Here is a 21,892-nt window from a genome sequence, read left to right on the forward strand (position 1 = left end):
GATAAATCTACCGTGACATGATCATATGCTTTAGATCTGATCATGGGTAAATCTACTGTGACATGATGATGTACTTTAGAATTGATCATGGGTAAATCTACTGTGACATGATGATGTACTTTAGAACAGATCATGGGTAAATCTACTGTGACATGATGATGTACTTTAGAACTGATCATGGGTAAATCTACTGTGACATGATGATGTACTTTAGAACAGATCATGGGTAAATCTACTGTGACATGATGATGTACTTTAGAACTGATCATGGGTAAATTTTATATGACATCATCATGTACTTTGCAACTGATCATGGGTAAATGTACTTTGTCATGATCATATATTTTGGAACTGATCATCAGTAAATATACTGTGACGTGATGAATTATTTTAGAACTGATCATAGGTAAATCTACTGTAACATTACCAAGTACTTTAGAACTGATCATGGGTTAATCTACTATAACTTTATCATATAATTTAGAACTGATCGACGATAAATCTACTATGACATGATGAAATACTGTAGAATTAGTCACGGGTAAATCTATTGTGACATGATCATGTACTTTAGAACTGATCATTGGTAAACCTACTGTGACATGATCATGTATCTCCGTTATGTGACATTGTCATGATCATGAAGCTCGTACCAAAACGTTTCATTATTTATAGCGAAGGAATCATTTGCTGACAGTACTGTTTAATGAATAATCAAATAATTTTAATCCCAGCTCATCTTGGTAAAAGAGGTTAAGGTTTGTTATCTTGATAACAGAAGCTAAGGTTTGTGGTCATGGTAACAGATGCTAAGGTTTGTGATCATGGTAACAGAGACTAAGGTTTGAGATCCTGGTAAGGGAGGCTAAGGTTCTCAGACTCAAGTTCATAAACAAGTACTACTTACTTGATCAAGCTTTAAACCGGGACAGACCACGATAGGGATCAGGGCTGGCATGACCTTTGTGGACAGTAAGTTCACAGTTAGACCGTACCTTTTGTCTCCTAGCATGTGCTTGTATATTCCTAAATGTAAGAGACATAGAGGTAAAAGTTATAATGGTAAAACATTTCATTGTAACAGTCGATTTCTTAAGTAATCTTTGTTTTTCCTTACATAATATTAATTATTAAGAAGACAGATTAAGTAATGCAATAAAAAGAAGCAAAGTTTAGCGCTCAAGTGACGGTTATACGTTCGAAATTACATATTTGTTAGATAAGTTTCCTAAAACTATTTACGTAAACTAACGTATGTTACGTGTCAACATAGAGTCTGTACTGCATATATACTCTTAAAAAGTATTCTGTAACAATTAACTGTAATGAATAATCCTATAAACAGTGACCGACCTTGGATTTTCTACTGTTTCGAGACTTAGCACGTAAACCGTTTGGCCGAAATACCAATGTCTGCTTTGTTCAGAATAATAGGTTGACCTTTGGCCGAAATACCAATGTCTGCTTCGTTCATAATTATAGGTTGACCTTTGGCCGAAATACCAATGTCTGCTTCGTTCATAATTATAGGTTGACCTTTGGCCGAATTACCAATGTATGCTTCGTTCAGAATAATAGGTTGACCTTTGGCCGAAATACCAATGTCTGCTTCGTTCAGAATAATAGGTTGACCTTTGGCCGAAATATCAATGTCTGCTTCGTTCATAATTATAGGTTGACCTTTGGCCGAAATACAAATGTCTGCTTTGTTCATAATTATAGGTTGACCTTTGGCCAAAATACTAATGTCTGCTTTTTTTCAGAATTGTAGGTTGACCTTTGGCCGAAATATCAATGTCTGCTTCGTTCATAATTATAGGTTGACCTTTGGCCGAAATACCAATGTCTGCTTCGTTCAGAATAATAGGTTGACCTTTGGCCGAAATATCAATGTCTGCTTCGTTCAGAATTATAGGTTGACCTTTGGCCGAAATATCAATGTATGCTTCGTTCATAATTATAGGTTGACCTTTGGCCGAAATACAAATGTCTGCTTTGTTCAGAATTTTAGGTTGACCTTTGGCCGAAATACCAATGTCTGCTTCGTTCAGAATAATAGGTTGACCTTTGGCCGAAATATCAATGTCTGCTTCGTTCATAATTATAGGTTGACCTTTGGCCAAAATACTAATGTCTGCTTTTTTTCAGAATTGTAGGTTGACCTTTGGCCGAAATATCAATGTCTGCTTCGTTCATAATTATAGGTTGACCTTTGGCCGAAATACCAATGTCTGCTTCGTTCAGAATAATAGGTTGACCTTTGGCCGAAATATCAATGTCTGCTTCGTTCAGAATTATAGGTTGACCTTTGGCCGAAATATCAATGTATGCTTCATTCAGAATTATAGGTTGACCTTTGGCCTAATCACTAATGTCTGCTTCGTTCAGAATAATAGGTTGACCTTTGGCCGAAATATCAATGTCTGCTTCGTTCATAATTATAGGTTGACCTTTGGCCGAAATACCATTGTCTGCTTCGTTCAGAATAATAGGTTGACCTTTGGCCGAAATACAAATGTCTGCTTTGTTCAGAATTTTAGGTTGACCTTTGGCCGAAATACCATTGTCTGCTTCGTTCAGAATAATAGGTTGACCTTTGGCCGAAATACCAATGTCTGCTTCGTTCATAATTATAGGTTGACCTTTGGCCGAAATACCAATGTCTGCTTCGTTCAGAATTATAGGTTGACCTTTGGCCGAATTACTAATGTCTGCTTCGTTCAGAATAATAGGTTGACCTTTGGCCGAAATACCATTGTCTGCTTCGTTCAGAATAATAGGTTGACCTTTGGCCGAAATACAAATGTCTGCTTTGTTCAGAATTTTAGGTTGACCTTTGGCCGAAATAACAATGTCTGCTTCGTTCATAATTATAGGTTGACCTTTGGCCGAAATACAAATGTCTGCTTTGTTCAGAATTTTAGGTTGACCTTTGGCCGAAATACCAATGTCTGCTTCGTTCAGAATAATAGGTTGACCTTGGCCGAAATATCAATGTCTGCTTCGTTCATAATTATAGGTTGACCTTTGGCCAAAATACTAATGTCTGCTTTTTTTCAGAATTGTAGGTTGACCTTTGGCCGAAATATCAATGTCTGCTTCGTTCATAATTATAGGTTGACCTTTGGCCGAAATACCAATGTCTGCTTCGTTCAGAATAATAGGTTGACCTTTGGCCGAAATATCAATGTCTGCTTCGTTCAGAATTATAGGTTGACCTTTGGCCGAAATATCAATGTATGCTTCGTTCATAATTATAGGTTGACCTTTGGCCGAAATACAAATGTCTGCTTTGTTCAGAATTTTAGGTTGACCTTTGGCCGAAATACCAATGTCTGCTTCGTTCAGAATAATAGGTTGACCTTTGGCCGAAATATCAATGTCTGCTTCGTTCATAATTATAGGTTGACCTTTGGCCAAAATACTAATGTCTGCTTTTTTTCAGAATTGTAGGTTGACCTTTGGCCGAAATATCAATGTCTGCTTCGTTCATAATTATAGGTTGACCTTTGGCCGAAATACCAATGTCTGCTTCGTTCAGAATAATAGGTTGACCTTTGGCCGAAATATCAATGTCTGCTTCGTTCAGAATTATAGGTTGACCTTTGGCCGAAATATCAATGTATGCTTCATTCAGAATTATAGGTTGACCTTTGGCCTAATCACTAATGTCTGCTTCGTTCAGAATAATAGGTTGACCTTTGGCCGAAATATCAATGTCTGCTTCGTTCATAATTATAGGTTGACCTTTGGCCGAAATACCATTGTCTGCTTCGTTCAGAATAATAGGTTGACCTTTGGCCGAAATACAAATGTCTGCTTTGTTCAGAATTTTAGGTTGACCTTTGGCCGAAATACCATTGTCTGCTTCGTTCAGAATAATAGGTTGACCTTTGGCCGAAATACCAATGTCTGCTTCGTTCATAATTATAGGTTGACCTTTGGCCGAAATACCAATGTCTGCTTCGTTCAGAATTATAGGTTGACCTTTGGCCGAATTACTAATGTCTGCTTCGTTCAGAATAATAGGTTGACCTTTGGCCGAAATACCATTGTCTGCTTCGTTCAGAATAATAGGTTGACCTTTGGCCGAAATACAAATGTCTGCTTTGTTCAGAATTTTAGGTTGACCTTTGGCCGAAATAACAATGTCTGCTTCGTTCATAATTATAGGTTGACCTTTGGCCGAAATACAAATGTCTGCTTTGTTCAGAATTTTAGGTTGACCTTTGGCCGAAATACCAATGTCTGCTTCGTTCAGAATAATAGGTTGACCTTTGGCCGAAATATCAATGTCTGCTTCGTTCATAATTATAGGTTGACCTTTGGCCAAAATACTAATGTCTGCTTTTTTTCAGAATTGTAGGTTGACCTTTGGCCGAAATATCAATGTCTGCTTCGTTCATAATTATAGGTTGACCTTTGGCCGAAATACCAATGTCTGCTTCGTTCAGAATAATAGGTTGACCTTTGGCCGAAATATCAATGTCTGCTTCGTTCAGAATTATAGGTTGACCTTTGGCCGAAATATCAATGTCTGCTTCGTTCATAATTATAGGTTGACCTTTGGCCGAAATATCAATGTATGCTTCGTTCATAATTATAGGTTGACCTTTGGCCGAAATACCAATGTTTGCTTGGTTCATAATTATAGGTTGACCTTTGGCCGAAATATCAATGTCTGCTTCGTTCATAATTATAGGTTGACCTTTGGCCAAAATACTAATGTCTGCTTTTTTTCAGAATTGTAGGTTGACCTTTGGCCGAAATATCAATGTCTGCTTCGTTCATAATTATAGGTTGACCTTTGGCCGAAATACCAATGTCTGCTTCGTTCAGAATAATAGGTTGACCTTTGGCCGAAATATCAATGTATGCTTCATTCAGAATTATAGGTTGACCTTTGGCCTAATCACTAATGTCTGCTTCGTTCAGAATAATAGGTTGACCTTTGGCCGAAATATCAATGTCTGCTTCGTTCATAATTATAGGTTGACCTTTGGCCGAAATACCATTGTCTGCTTCGTTCAGAATAATAGGTTGACCTTTGGCCGAAATACAAATGTCTGCTTTGTTCAGAATTTTAGGTTGACCTTTGGCCGAAATAACAATGTCTGCTTCGTTCAGAATTATAGGTTGACCTTTGGCCGAATTACCAATGTATGCTTCGTTCAGAATAATAGGTTGACCTTTGGCCGAAATACTAATGTCTGCTTTTTTTCAGAATTGTAGGTTGACCTTTGGCCGAAATATCAATGTCTGCTTCGTTCATAATTATAGGTTGACCTTTGGCCGAAATACCAATGTCTGCTTCGTTCAGAATAATAGGTTGACCTTTGGCCGAAATATCAATGTCTGCTTCGTTCAGAATTATAGGTTGACCTTTGGCCGAAATATCAATGTATGCTTCATTCAGAATTATAGGTTGACCTTTGGCCTAATCACTAATGTCTGCTTCGTTCAGAATAATAGGTTGACCTTTGGCCAAAATACCAATATCTGCTTCGTTAAGAATTATAAGTTGACCTTTGGCCGAAATACCAATGTCTGCTTCGTTAAGAATTAGAAGTTGACCTTTGGCCGAAATACCAATGTCTGCTTCGTTCATAATTATAGGTTGACCTTTGGCCGAAATACCAATGTCTGCTTTGTTCAGAATTGTAGGTTGACCTTTGGCCCAAATACTAATGTCTGCTTCGTTCAGAATTATAGGTTGACCTTTGGCCGAAATATTTTGTTAATGACATTATCACTCGTTGATAGATTATTTTTTTTCAGTATTAAAGCAGTAGAAAAGTGAAACTGTTCCTCCGATTCCATTCGTATTTAACATTTGGTTGAAGGCGACCTCACCAGCATCTGTTCACCGACTTTCATCGTAACTGGTTTATCCAGTTCCTCGAAACATCTTACGACGTCAAGAAAGCCAGACGGACAACTGTGCTTTATACACAGACACGTACATTATCACCTTCGCAAGCTTATTGTTATTGCTACTTAGATACGTCAAACACAAAACATGTAAAGTACACACAATAGAGAGTATGGGCGCCAACCGTTACAAACAGATTTATTTATTTCATCCAGTTTCAGCAAATATGCAGAAGGTTTACGTAACGTGTTTGTGTCTCACAGCACTCGTAAAAACCTTTTCGACACCGAAAAACCATCAATATAGAGTTTGCTTTGTACGGTGAGATCAACTCGCTTGACTGAACGCTCTAATTCTCTAGGGAGAAATACGTGTTTGTTTTGTAACTGATGGTGCTATGAACACTAAGCAATAAAACTGCAGTTCGTTTCTTCCACGAAAAGTCACAGAAACTTACAACATCGAAGTGGTTCCTCTTCAAAAATCACGCATAATTATCTATCTGCACTAGATTTGAAATACAACAAAATTATACAACATTCACAATATATCAAATTACCAATACAAATACACCATGAATTATTACTATTAAATGGACAAAGTATACAATATTTACAAGTTGTGAAGCTTCGATATTTGTTTTAACCTGAACTGATGGTCTGTACTTCATGTAAAGTTATACAGTTCGATTCGTTAACTCTTTAAATTTTGTTGTATCTTATAAAACGCACACAACTAATTTATTATTTTTAAATAACCACACGTTGTTATCACAATTTCAGTCTTGAAGTTAACTTTGAATACCACTTCCAGGAAACCACCAGTTCTTGTTTTTGTCAGTGTTCTGTAAGTCGATAATATTAATACAGTTCAGACAACTAGGATAAAAATGTAGTAACGTTCGAAAATACCCCATGTAAATGTGTAATAACGGACTAAAGTACCTTGTGTGAAGATGTAGTAACTGATCGTCCACGTGTGTAACAGTACAAACTAACATTTATTAGGCTTAAGTAATGATACAAGCTACTTTGTTTAAGAAATTAATGGTAATACGAGAGGGTCTATGTGATTAATATTAAATTCAGATAACAGCAAACCATAATGTTAATACGAGAGGGTCTATGTGATTAATATTAAATTCAGATAACAGCAAACCATAATGGTAATACGAGAGGGCCTATGTGATTAATATTAAATTCAGATAACAGCAAACCATAATGGTAATACGAGAGGGCCTATGTGATTAATATTAAATTCAGATAACAGCAAACCATAACGGTAATACGAGAGGGCCTATGTGATTAATATTAAATTCAGATAACAGCAAACCATAATGGTAATACGAGAGGGCCTATGTGATTAATATTAAATTCAGATAACAGCAAACCATAATGGTAATACGAGAGGGTCTATGTGATCAATATTAAATTCAGATATTAGCAAACCATAATGGTAATACGAGAGGGCCTATGTGATTAATATTAAATTCAGATAACAGCAAACCATAATGGTAATACGAGAGGGTCTATGTGATCAATATTAAATTCAGATATCAGCAAACCATAATGGTAATACGAGAGGGTCTATGTGATTAATATTAAATTCAGATAACAGCAAAGCATAATGGTAATACGAGAGGGTCTATGTGATTAATATTAAATTCAGATAACAGCAAACCATAATGGTAATACGAGAGGGCCTATGTGATTAATATTAAATTCAGATAACAGCAAACCATAATGGTAATACGAGAGGGCCTATGTAATTAATATTATATTCAGATAACAGCAAACCATAATGGTAATACGAGAGGGCCTATGTGATTAATATTAAATTCAGATAACAGCAAACCATAACGGTAATACGAGAGGGCCTATGTGATTAATATTAAATTCAGATAACAGCAAACCATAATGGTAATACGAGAGGGCCTATGTGATTAATATTAAATTCAGATAACAGCAAAGCATAATGGTAATACGAGAGGGTCTATGTGATCAATATTAAATTCAGATATTAGCAAACCATAATGGTAATACGAGAGGGCCTATGTGATTAATATTAAATTCAGATAACAGCAAACCATAATGGTAATACGAGAGGGTCTATGTGATCAATATTAAATTCAGATATCAGCAAACCATAATGGTAATACGAGAGGGTCTATGTGATTAATATTAAATTCAGATAACAGCAAAGCATAATGGTAATACGAGAGGGTCTATGTGATTAATATTAAATTCAGATAACAGCAAACCATAATGGTAATACGAGAGGGCCTATGTGATTAATATTAAATTCAGATAACAGCAAACCATAATGGTAATACGAGAGGGCCTATGTGATTAATATTAAATTCAGATAACAGCAAAGCATAATGGTAATACGAGAGGGCCTATGTGATTAATATTAAATTCAGATAACAGCAAACAGAGTTCATGCAAAACTAAAGTAAAGGAGTTGACATAAAGAAGTTCATGCAATTTCACGTTCCGTGATTTTTATTAATAACAACAAATGTCTTGACTCTTGTGTATAACAAAATGACATGAGTATCGTACAGTAGATATACCACTGAAGGAAATCACTTGCTTAAAAAACTAATTCTGTTACAAGCTCCAAAAGAACATACCCAAAAATATTTCTTCACACCTAGTGTTTGGGGTATGATCAAATACAATTATATACTTCCTGGACAGGCTTTAGACTAATCTTTTTATTTGCTCAAACATGTCTGATTATTGTCTTGAAAATAAATAACTAAGGAAGAACACATGATTACTGTCATATGTTATTAAATAAATAACTAAGAAAGAACACATGATTACTGTCATATGTTATTAAATAAATAACTAAAGAAAAACACATGATTACTGTCATATGTTATTAAATAAATAACTAAGAAAGAACACATGATTACTGTCATATGTTATTAAATAAATAACTAAGGAAGAACACATGATTACTGTCACATGTTATTAAATAAATAACTAAGGAAGAACACATGATTACTGTCATATGTTATTAAATAAATAACTAAAGAAAAACACATGATTACTGTCATATGTTATTAAATAAATAACTAAAGAAAAACACATGATTACTGTCATATGTTATTAAATAAATAACTAAAGAAAAACACATGATTACTGTCATATGTTATTAAATAAATAACTAAAGAAAAACACATGATTACTGTCATATGTTATTAAATAAATAACTAAGAAGGAACACATGATTACTGTCATATGTTATTAAATAAATAACTAAAGAAGAACACATGATTACTGTCATATGTTATTAAATAAATAACTAAGGAAGAACACATGATTACTGTCATATGTTATTAAATAAATAACTAAGGAAAACACATGATTATTTCCATATGTTAATAAATAAATAACTAAGGAAGAACACATGATTACTGTCATATGTTATTAAATAAATAACTAAGAAAGAACACATGATTACTGTCATATGTTATTAAATAAATAACTAAAGAAAAACACATGATTACTGTCATATGTTATTAAATAAATAACTAAGAAGGAACACATGATTACTGTCATATGTTATTAAATAAATAACTAAGGAAGAACACATGATTACTGTCATATGTTATTAAATAAATAACTAAGGAAGAACACATGATTACTGTCATATGTTATTAAATAAATAACTAAGGAAGAACACATGATTACTGTCATATGTTATTAAATAAATAACTAAGGAAGAACACATGATTACTGTCATATGTTATTAAATAAATAACTAAGGAGGAACACATGATTACTGTCATATGTTATTAAATAAATAACTAAGGAAGAACACATGATTACTGTCATATGTTATTAAATAAATAACTAAGGAAGAACACATGATTACTGTCATATGTTATTAAATAAATAACTAAAGAAAAACACATGATTACTGTCATATGTTATTAAATAAATAACTAAGGAGGAACACATGATTACTGTCATATGTTATTAAATAAATAACTAAGGAAGAACACATGATTACTGTCATATGTTAATAAATAAATAACTAAGGAAGAACACATGATTATTGTCATATGTTATTTTGGACATTTTTATATGTGAAAAAGTATAGGGACAATCAGCTGATAACAAATTTTCAGAACATAAATGTTTACTAATTAATCACAATAAATACTCGAGTAATACATTTTTTTGTTTGTGTTATTGATTTGAAATGAAATTTGCCTACTGGCAAAATACTACTTCTAATACTGGCAACATGCTACTTCTAATACTGACAACATGCCACTTCTAATACTGGCAACATGCCACTTCTAATACTGGCAACATGCCACTTTTAATACTGGCAACATGCTACTTCTAATACTGGCAGCATGCTACTTCTAATACTGGCAGCATGCTACTTCTAATACTGGCAACATGCTACTTCTAATACTGGCAGCATGCTACTTCTAATACTGGCAGCATGCTACTTCTAATACTGGCAACATGCTACTCTAATACTGGCAGCATGCTACTCTAATACTGGCAGCATGCTACTCTAATACTGGCAACATGCTACTTCTAATCACTGGCAGCATAAGTTAATTCTAATACTAGCAACATGCTACTCTAATACTGGCAGCATACCACTTCTAATACTGGCAGCATGCTACTTAATCACTGGCAGCATGCTACTCTCTAATACTGGCAGCATGCTACTCTAATCACTGACAACATGCTACTCTAATACTGGCAGCATGCTACTCTAATACTGGCAACATGCCACTCTAATACTGGCAACATACTACTTCTAATACTGGCAGCATACTACTTCTAATACTGGCAGCATGCTACTTTCTAATACTGGCAACATGCTACGGCCTGAATACTGGCAGCATAATTACTCTAATACTGGCAGCATGCTACTCTAATACTGGCAGCATGCATGCTACTCTCTATACTGGCAGCATGCTACTCTAATACTGACAACATGCTAACTCTAATACTGGCAGCATGCTACTTCTAATACTGGCAACATGCTACTCTAATACTGGCAACATACCACTTCTAATACTGGCAGCATACTACTTCTAATACTGGCAGCATTAATTACTTAATAATTACTGGCAACATGCTACTTAATACTGGCAGCATGCTACTTCTAATACTGGCAGCATGCTACTCTAATACTGACAACATGCTACTTCTAATACCGGCAGCATACCACTCTAACACTGGCAGCATACTAATCCTAATAATACTGGCAGCATGCTACTCTAATACTGACAACATGCTACTCTAATACTGGCAGCATGCTACTCTAATACTGGCAAATGCTAAGCTACTCTAATATTGGCAGCATACTACTCTAATACTGGCAGCATGCTACTCTAATACTGACAACATGCTACTTCTAATACTGGCAGCATACTACTTCTAATACTGGCAGCATGCTATTTCTAATACTGACAACATGCTACTTCTAATACTGGCAGCATACTACTTCTAATACTGGCAGCATACTAATTCTAATACTGGCAACATGCTACTTCTAATACTGGCAGCATGCTACTTCTAATACTGGCAGCATACTAATTCTAATACTGGCAACATGCTACTTCTAATACTGGCAGCATGCTACTTCTAATACTGGCAACATGCTACTTCTAATACTGACAACATACTACTTCTGATACTAGCAACATGCTACTTCTGATACTGGCAGCATGCTACTTCTAATACTGGCAGCATACTAATTCTAATACTGGCAACATGCTACTTCTAATACTGGCAGCATGCTACTTCTAATACTGGCAGCATACTACTTCTAATACTGGCAGCATGCTACTTCTAATACTGGCAGCATACTACTTCTAATACTGGCAACATGCTACTTCTAATACTGACAACATACTACTTCTAATACTGGCAGCATGCTACTTCTAATACTGACAACATACTACTTCTAATACTGACAACATATTACTTCTAATACTGGCAACATGCTACTTCTAATACTGGTAGCATACTACTTTTAACATCACAACGTTTATTTCCGTGGTTTGCTGAAATAAGTTAACAGAATTCAACACAATATAACAAATAACATATAAAATATTATATATGTTTAGAAGGCTCCGTTAAAAATTTATAAATTATTACGTTTATTACTCCGAGGAATTTCCCCAGAACACAGGAGGCATCAAAATTGGACACTTAAGAAAGCCTAACCCTTACAGGTCCTAATAATTACTGTACAGTGGCAGTATTAGCTTTTATACCTATCTCTTATAGGTCCTAATAATTACTGTAGAGTGGCAGTATTAGCTTTTATACCTAACCCTTATAGGTCCTAATAATTACTGTACAGTGGCAGTATTAGCTTTCATACCTAATCCTTATAGGTCCTAATAATTACTGTATAGTGGCAGTATTAGCTTTCACACCTAACCCTTATAGGTCCTAATAATTACTGTACAATGGCAGTATTAGCTTTCACACCTAACCCTTATAGGTTCTAATAATTACTGTACAGTGGCAGTATTAGCTTTCATACCTAACCCTTATAGGTCCTAATAATTACTGTACAGTGGCAGTATTAGCTTTCATACCTATCCCTTATAGGTCCTAATAATTAATGTATAGTGGCAGTATTAGCTTTCATACCTAGCCCTTATAGGTCCTAATAATTACTGTACAATGGCAGTATTAGCTTTCATACCTAACTCTTATAGGTCCTAATAATTACTGTATAGTGGCAGTATTAGCTTTCATACCTAACCCTTATAGGTCCTAATAATTACTGTACAGTGGCAGTATTAGCTTTCATACCTAACCCTTATAGGTCCTAATAATTACTGTACAGTGGCAGTATTAGCTTTCATACCTATCCCTTATAGGTCCTAATAATTAATGTATAGTGGCAGTATTAGCTTTCATACCTAACCCTTATAGGTCCTAATAATTACTGTATTAGCTTTCATATCTTGGCATTTAATAATGTTTTCTCATTGTTAATGTAACAGAGGTAGATAGCCTACGTATGAATGTAATTAATAATACGTGTTGAGGTGGTGTGTATTTTATTCAAGTGGACACAATTAATAATATCACATAAAACTCACTTATTGCCGGCATTAGCACAGTTGGATTATGGAGTTTTGCTTTGTTGAGCATAGGCAGGACTTCGTCCAGAATGTCTGACTTTTCTAACTTGTCAATGATTGTTTCCACACAAGTAAGGGCATTGGCCTGGACCTACAGAAAATATTTCAAGCAACCAATAATAACACACCTAACACGTAGTGATGGGTATAAAACAATACAATAACCTAACCTAACTCGTAAGGAACGGTATAAAGTAATACAATAACCTTACCGGTAGTGAAAAATATTAAACAGTACAATAATCTAACCTAACTAATAGTGAACAGCATAAAGTAATAAAATAACCTAACTTCACTGGTAGGGAAAAGTATAAAACAATACAATAAACTAATTGTTTGTGAACGATGTAAAGTCATACAATAACGTAACGTAGTGAGCAATATTAAACAATAGAATAACCTAATCTAACTGGTAGTGAACGGTATAAAGTAACACAATAACGTAACGTAGTGAGCAATATTAAACAATAGAATAACCTAATCTAACTGGTAGTGAACGGTATAAAAGTAACACAATAACGTAACGTAGTGAGCAATATTAAACAATAGAATAACCTAATCTAACTGGTAGTGAACGGTATAAAGTAACACAATAACGTAACGTAGTGAGCAATATTAAACAATAGAATAACCTAATCTAACTGGTAGTGAACGGTATAAAGTAACACAATAACGTAACGTAGTGAGCAATATTAAACAATAGAATAACCTAATCTAACTGGTAGTGAACGATGTAAAGTCATACAATAACGTAACGTAGTGATCAATATTAAACAATAGAATAACCTAATCTAACTGGTAGTGAACGGTATAAAGTAACACAATAACGTAACGTAGTGAGCAATATTAAACAATAGAATAACCTAATCTAACTGGTAGTGAACGGTATAAAGTAACACAATAACGTAACGTAGTGAGCAATATTAAACAATAGAATAACCTAATCTAACTAGTAGTGAACGGTATAAAGTAACACAATAACGTAACGTAGTGAGCAATATTAAACAATAGAATAACCTAATCTAACTGGTAGTGAACGGTATAAAGTAACACAATAACGTAACGTAGTGAGCAATATTAAACAATAGAATAACCTAATCTAACTGGTAGTGAACGATGTAAAGTCATACAATAACGTAACGTAGTGATCAATATTAAACAATAGAATAACCTAATCTAACTGGTAGTGAACGGTATAAAGTAACACAATAACGTAACGTAGTGAGCAATATTAAACAATAGAATAACCTAATCTAACTGGTAGTGAACGGTATAAAGTAACACAATAACGTAACGTAGTGAGCAATATTAAACAATAGAATAACCTAATCTAACTGGTAGTGAACGATGTAAAGTAACACAATAACGTAACGTAGTGAGCAATATTAAACAATAGAATAACCTAATCTAACTGGTAGTGAACGGTATAAAGTAACACAATAACGTAACGTAGTGAGCAATATTAAACAATAGAATAACCTAATCTAACTGGTAGTGAACGGTATAAAGTAACACAATAACGTAACGTAGTGAGCAATATTAAACAATAGAATAACCTAATCTAACTGGTAGTGAACGGTATAAAAGTAACACAATAACGTAACGTAGTGAGCAATATTAAACAATAGAATAACCTAATCTAACTGGTAGTGAACGGTATAAAGTAACACAATAACGTAACGTAGTGAGCAATATTAAACAATAGAATAACCTAATCTAACTGGTAGTGAACGATGTAAAGTCATACAATAACGTAACGTAGTGATCAATATTAAACAATAGAATAACCTAATCTAACTGGTAGTGAACGGTATAAAGTAACACAATAACGTAACGTAGTGAGCAATATTAAACAATAGAATAACCTAATCTAACTGGTAGTGAACGATGTAAAGTCATACAATAACGTAACGTAGTGATCAATATTAAACAATAGAATAACCTAATCTAACTGGTAGTGAACGGTATAAAGTCATACAATAACGTAACGTAGTGAGCAATATTAAACAATAGAATAACCTAATCTAACTGGTAGTGAACGGTATAAAGTAACACAATAACGTAACGTAGTGAGCAATATTAAACAATAGAATGACCTAATCTAACTGGTAGTGAACGGTATAAAGTAACACAATAACGTAACTGGTAGCACACAATATAAAACAATACCATAGCCTAGCCTAACTGGTAATGAACAATATTAAACAATACCATAGCCTAGTCTAACTGGTAATGAACAATATAAAACAATTTCAAGATTTCTGATATGTTCTCCAAATCAATCTAAAATAAAATGCACCCAGTAACAGAATGATATATCTCAGAACCAACAAACTAGAAACCAGGTTTCGATACCCGTCTTAGGCAAAGTACAGATAACCCATTTTGTAGTATTGTGCGTGATTGTATAGAAACGAGCAGAATATAGCATCAGTGTAGGAATTGTATAGAGACGAGCAGAATATAGCATCAGTGTAGGAATTGTATAGAAACGAGCAGAATATAACATCAGAGTAGGAATTGCATAGAAACGAACAGAATATAACATCAGTGTAGATATTGTATAGAAACGAACAGAATATAACATCAGTGTGGGTATTGTATAGAAACGAACAGAATATAACATCAGAGTAGGAATTGTGTAGAAACGAACAGAATATAACATCAGTGTAGATATTGTATAGAAACGAGCAGAATATAACATCAGAGTAGGAATTGTGTAGAAACGAACAGAATATAACATCAGTGTAGGAATTGTATAGAAACGAACAGAATATAACATCAGTGTGGGTATTGTATATAAACGAACAGAATATAACATCAGAGTAGGAATTGTATAGAAACGAGCAGAATATAACATCAGAGTAGGAATTGTGTAGAAACGAACAGAATATAACATCAGTGTAGGTATTGTATAGAAACGAACAGAATATAACATCAGTGTGGGTATTGTATAGAAACGAACAGAATATAACATCAGTGTGGGTATTGTATAGAAACGAACAGGATATAACATCAGTGTAGATATTGTATAGAAACGAACAGAATATAACAACAGTGTAGGAACTGTATAGAAACGAGCAGAATATAACATCAGAGTAGGAATTGTATAGAAACGAACAGAATATAACATCAGTGTAGATATTGTATAGAAACGAACAGAATATAACATCAGTGTAAGAATTCTATAGAAACGAACAGAATATAACATCAGTGTAGATATTGTATAGAAACGAACAGAATATAACATCAGTGTAGGTATTGTATAGAAACGAACAGAATATAACATCAGTGTAGGTATTGTATAGAAACGAACAGAATATAACATCAGTGTAGGTATTGTATAGAAACGAACAGAATATAACATCAGTGTAGGAATTGTATAGAAACGAACAGAATATAACATCAGTGAAGGTATTGTATAGAAACGAACAGAATATAACATCAGTGTAGGTATTGTATAGAAACGAACAGAATATAACATCAGTGTAGGAATTGTATAGAAGGATAATGCTTTTTCTTTTTTTTTAAATTTCGGTATAAAAATCGAAGATTTTGTTACAACAATATAAATAAAATTTACCTATTATTATATGTCACGTTCCCATGTGTCTTAAAGTGATATCACTAATTCGCGAACATGTTTATTACATTTCAGTTTATGTTATTGAAATTGGTGGAGAATGTTTGCTAGCGGTGAGTTTTATATTCCTGCTCAAGAACCTGAGGTTTCGAAGATTCGAAATAATTTTTGACACCTAGGTTTCGCCAACAACAATTTTTTTTATGTTGACTAATTAAACAAGAGATAATTGTATAGTTAAAAATATTATATGTAGATCTAATCATTTGTTGATAATAGTGTGTAAGAAGAGAAGTATATAGAATTAGGAAACTGTGCTAGTTTATCAGATAAAAATATAGAATTAGGAAACTGTGCTAGTTTCTCAGCCACATGAAAAAATAGAATTGTTGTATTTTTTTTAATTTGCAGTGTCTCAACCTTAATAACTGCAATAAAATATAGTTTTAAGACACGAATATTTTATTTTAGGACAGTTAATGTGGCATACCTTAACATCAGAGTTTTATTTTAGGACAGTTAATGTAGCATACCTTAACATCAGAGTTATGTTTTAGGACAGTTAATGTGGCCTACCTTAACATCAGAGTTATGTTTTAGAACAGTTAATGTGGCATACCTTAACATCAAAGTTTTGTTTTAGGACAGTTAATGTGGCATACCTTAACATCAAAGTTTTGTTTTAGGACAGTTAATGTGGCCTACATTAACATCAGAGTTTTGTTTTAGGACAGTTAATGTGGCATACCTTAACATCAGAATTTTGTTTTAGGACAGTTAATGTGGCATACCTTAACATCAGAGTTTTGTTCAAAGGCCTGTTTAGTTCTTGGTAAGATCATCTTTCTGACAGCGGCCTCGTCCAGGTGGTCAGCGACCTCAGTGACCGCATGAAGAGCTGCACACTAATGACAAACATTATATCTGCTATTATAATCTGGTCTTCAAACACACAGAGATAAACATTGTATTACTGACAGAATATGGTCTATACTGCAAACACACAGAGATAAACATTGTATTAACTGATAGAATCTGGTCTATACTACAAACACACAGAAGATAAACATTGTATCAAATGACAAAATATGCTCTATACTTGAAGTACCCACCAGACAAACATACAGAAGACAAACAATATCTGAATTAAGTGATAAAATTTAGCCTTCTTTAAACGTATACTTAGTGTGAACGTTAACTGACTTAAGATGGTCTGTAAGTCAGACATATAGAAACGAAGAATAACTGTTAAATGACCAAAATTATAAAAGTGTCACCTGTATCTGAGGTGTAGCAGAATCGAAAGCGTTGTACATCATCTGAAGCACACATGTTTCTACGTCACTTTTCAAAGTTTTCTTCATAATGACGTCCAGGTTTTCCAATAGTGTTACTGTTGCCTGTTTCATATACAGAGAAAAACGTTGATAAACATAGAATAATTTTGTACAAAATTAAAAATTATTCTAATTATGAAACCATCACTTTTAAAACTTTGAAATACTTATTTATAATATGTGGTATTATCTATAATGTATGGTATTATCTATAATGTATGGTATTATGTATAATGTATGGTATTATCTATAATGTATGGTATTATGTATAATGTATGGTATTATTTATAATGTATGGTATTATGTATAATGTATGGTATTATCTATAATGTATGGTATTATGTATAATGTATGGTATTATCTATAATGTATTGCATTATCTATAATGTATGGTATTATGTATAATGTATGGTATTATCTATAATGTATGGTATTATGTATAATGTATGGTATTATCTATAATGTATGGTATTATGTATAATGTATGGTATTATCTATAATGTATGGTATTATGTATAATGTATGGTATTATCTATAATGTATGGTATTATCTATAATGTATTGCATTATCTATAATGTATGGTATTATGTATAATGTATGGTATTATGTATAATGTATGGTATTATCTATAATGTATGGTATTATGTATAATGTATGGTATTATCTATAATGTATGGTATTATGTATAATGTATGGTATTATCTATAATCTATGGTATTATGTATAATGTATGGTATTATGTATAATGTATCATGTTATATATAATGTATGGTATTATGTATAATGTATGGTATTATCTATAATGTATGGTGTTATGTATAATGTATAGTATTATGTATAATGTATGGTATTATGTATAATGTATGGTATTATCTATAATGTATGGTATTATGTATAATGTATGGTATTATCTATAATCTATGGTATTATGTATAATGTATGGTATTATGTATAATGTATCGTGTTATATATAATGTATGGTATTATGTATAATGTATGGTATTATCTATAATGTGTATGGTGTTATGTATAATGTATAGTATTATGTATAATGTATGGTATTATGTATAATGTATGGCATTATGTATAATGTATGGCATTACCTATAATGTATGGTATTATCTATAATGTATGGTATTATGTATAATGTATAGTATTATCTATAATGTATGGCATTATCTATAATGTATGGTATTATCTATAATGTATGGTATTATGTATAATGTATAGTATTATCTATAATGTATGGTATTATCTATAATGTATGGCATTATGTATAATGTATGGCATTATCTATAATGTATGGTATTATGTATAATGTATGGTATTATCTATAATGTATGGTATTATGTATAATGTATGGTATTATCTATAATGTATGGTATTATATATAATGTATGGTATTATCTATAATGTATGGTATTATCTATAATGTATGGTATTATGTATAATGTATGGTATTATGTATAATGTATGGTATTATCTATAATGTATTGCATTATCTATAATGTATGGTATTATGTATAATGTATGGTATTATCTATAATGTATGGTATTATGTATAATGTATGGTATTATCTATAATGTATGGTATTATCTATAATGTATGGTATTATGTATAATGTATGGTATTATCTATAATGTATGGTATTATCTATAATGTATGGTATTATGTATAATGTATAGTATTATCTATAATGTATGGTATTATCTATAATGTATGGTATTATGTATAATGTATAGTATTATCTATAATGTATGGTATTATCTATAATGTATGGCATTATGTATAATGTATGGTATTATCTATAATGTATGGTATTATGTATAATGTATGGTATTATCTATAATGTATGGTATTATGTATAATGCATGGTATTATGTATAATGTATGGTATTATCTATAATGTATGGTATTATGTATAATGTATGGTATTATCTATAATGTATGGTATTATGTATAATGTATGGTATTATGTATAATGTATGGTATTATCTATAATGTATGGTATTATGTATAATGTATGGTATTATCTATAATGTATGGTATTATGTATAATGTATGGTATTATCTATAATCTATGGTATTATGTATAATGTATGGTATTATGTATAATGTATCGTGTTATATATAATGTATGGTTATTATGTAATGTATGTATGGTATTATCTATAATGTATGGTGTTATGTATAATGTATAGTATTATGTATAATGTATGGTATTATGTATAATGTATGGCATTATGTATAATGTATGGCATTATCTATAATGTATGGTATTATGTATAATGTATAGTATTATCTATAATGTATGGCATTATCTATAATGTATGGTATTATCTATAATGTATGGTATTATGTATAATGTATAGTATTATCTATAATGTATGGTATTATCTATAATGTATGGCATTATGTATAATGTATGGCATTATCTATAATGTATGGTATTATCTATAATGTATGGTATTATGTATAATGTATGGTATTATCTATAATGTATGGTATTATGTATAATGTATGGTATTATGTATAATGTATGGTATTATCTATAATGTATGGTATTATGTATAATGTATGGTATTATCTATAATGTATGGTATTATGTATAATGTATGGTATTATGTATAATGTATGGTATTATCTATAATGTATGGTATTATGTATAATGTATGGTATTATGTATAATGTATGGTATTATCTATAATGTATGGTATTATGTATGATGTATGGTATTATCTATAATGTATGGTATTATGTATAATGTATGGTATTATGTATAATGTATGGTATTATCTATAATGTATTGCATTATCTATAATGTATGGTATTATGTATAATGTATGGTATTATCTATAATGTATGGTATTATGTATAATGTATGGTATTATGTATAATGTATGGTATTATCTATAATGTATGGTATTATGTATAATGTATGGTATTATCTATAATGTATGGTATTATGTATAATGTATGGTATTATATATAATGTATAGTATTATGTATAATGTATGGTATTATGTATAATGTATGGCATTATCTATAATGTATGGTATTATCTATAATGTATGGTATTATGTATAATGTATAGTATTATCTATAATGTATGGCATTATCTATAATGTATGGTATTATCTATAATGTATGGTATTATGTATAATGTATAGTATTATCTATAATGTATGGTATTATCTATAATGTATGGCATTATGTATAATGTATGGCATTATCTATAATGTATGGTATTATCTATAATGTATGGTATTATGTATAATGTATGGTATTATGTATAATGCATGGTATTATGTATAATGTATGGTATTATCTATAATGTATGGTATTATCTATAATGTATGGTTTTATCTATAATGTATGGTATTATCTATAATGTATGGCATTATCTATAATGTATGGTATTATCTATAATGTATGGCATTATGTATAATATATGGCATTATGTATAATGTATGGCATTATCTATAATGTATGGTATTATGTATAATGTACGGTATTATCTATAATGTATGGTATTATGTATAATGTATGGTATTATCTATAATGTATGGTATTATGTATAATGTATGGTATTATCTATAATGTATGGTATTATCTATAATGTATGGTATTATCTATAATATATGGTATTATGTATAATGCATGGTATTATGTATAATGCATGGTATTATGTATAATGTATGGTATTATCTATAATGTATGGTATTATTTATAATGTGTCGTGTTATATAGAGTTAGTAACATTATCATTTGATTTAATGAAATTACTTTATATTATACATAACTTTATTGTTTTATCTGTTTTACTTATATGAGTTCCAATCTATCAACGTTAATGTGTCACAAATCACGCGACACATCACACGTATATTCCACTTGTTTGTGTTGAAGCGGAAAGCTACACCACAGGTATTGAACTTTGATGTT

General features: G+C 31.8%; 1 protein-coding gene across 1 annotated transcript in view; it reads right to left on the reverse strand.

The window, feature by feature from the left end:
- Positions 1–21,892, reverse strand: part of LOC143230112 (SCY1-like protein 2) — a 457,312-nt gene that overhangs the window by 22,323 nt on the left and 413,097 nt on the right. Inside the window, exons 12-15 of the mRNA XM_076463162.1 lie at positions 17,886–18,008; positions 17,400–17,513; positions 12,984–13,116; positions 908–1,026 (exon numbers count right to left, since the gene is read on the reverse strand). Coding sequence (XP_076319277.1) covers positions 908–1,026; positions 12,984–13,116; positions 17,400–17,513; positions 17,886–18,008 — 489 coding nt within the window. The remainder of the gene's footprint in view (positions 1–907; positions 1,027–12,983; positions 13,117–17,399; positions 17,514–17,885; positions 18,009–21,892) is intronic.

The sequence above is a fragment of the Tachypleus tridentatus genome, chromosome 10 (assembly GCF_004210375.1).
Source record: "Tachypleus tridentatus isolate NWPU-2018 chromosome 10, ASM421037v1, whole genome shotgun sequence".
NCBI lineage: Eukaryota > Metazoa > Arthropoda > Merostomata > Xiphosura > Limulidae > Tachypleus > Tachypleus tridentatus.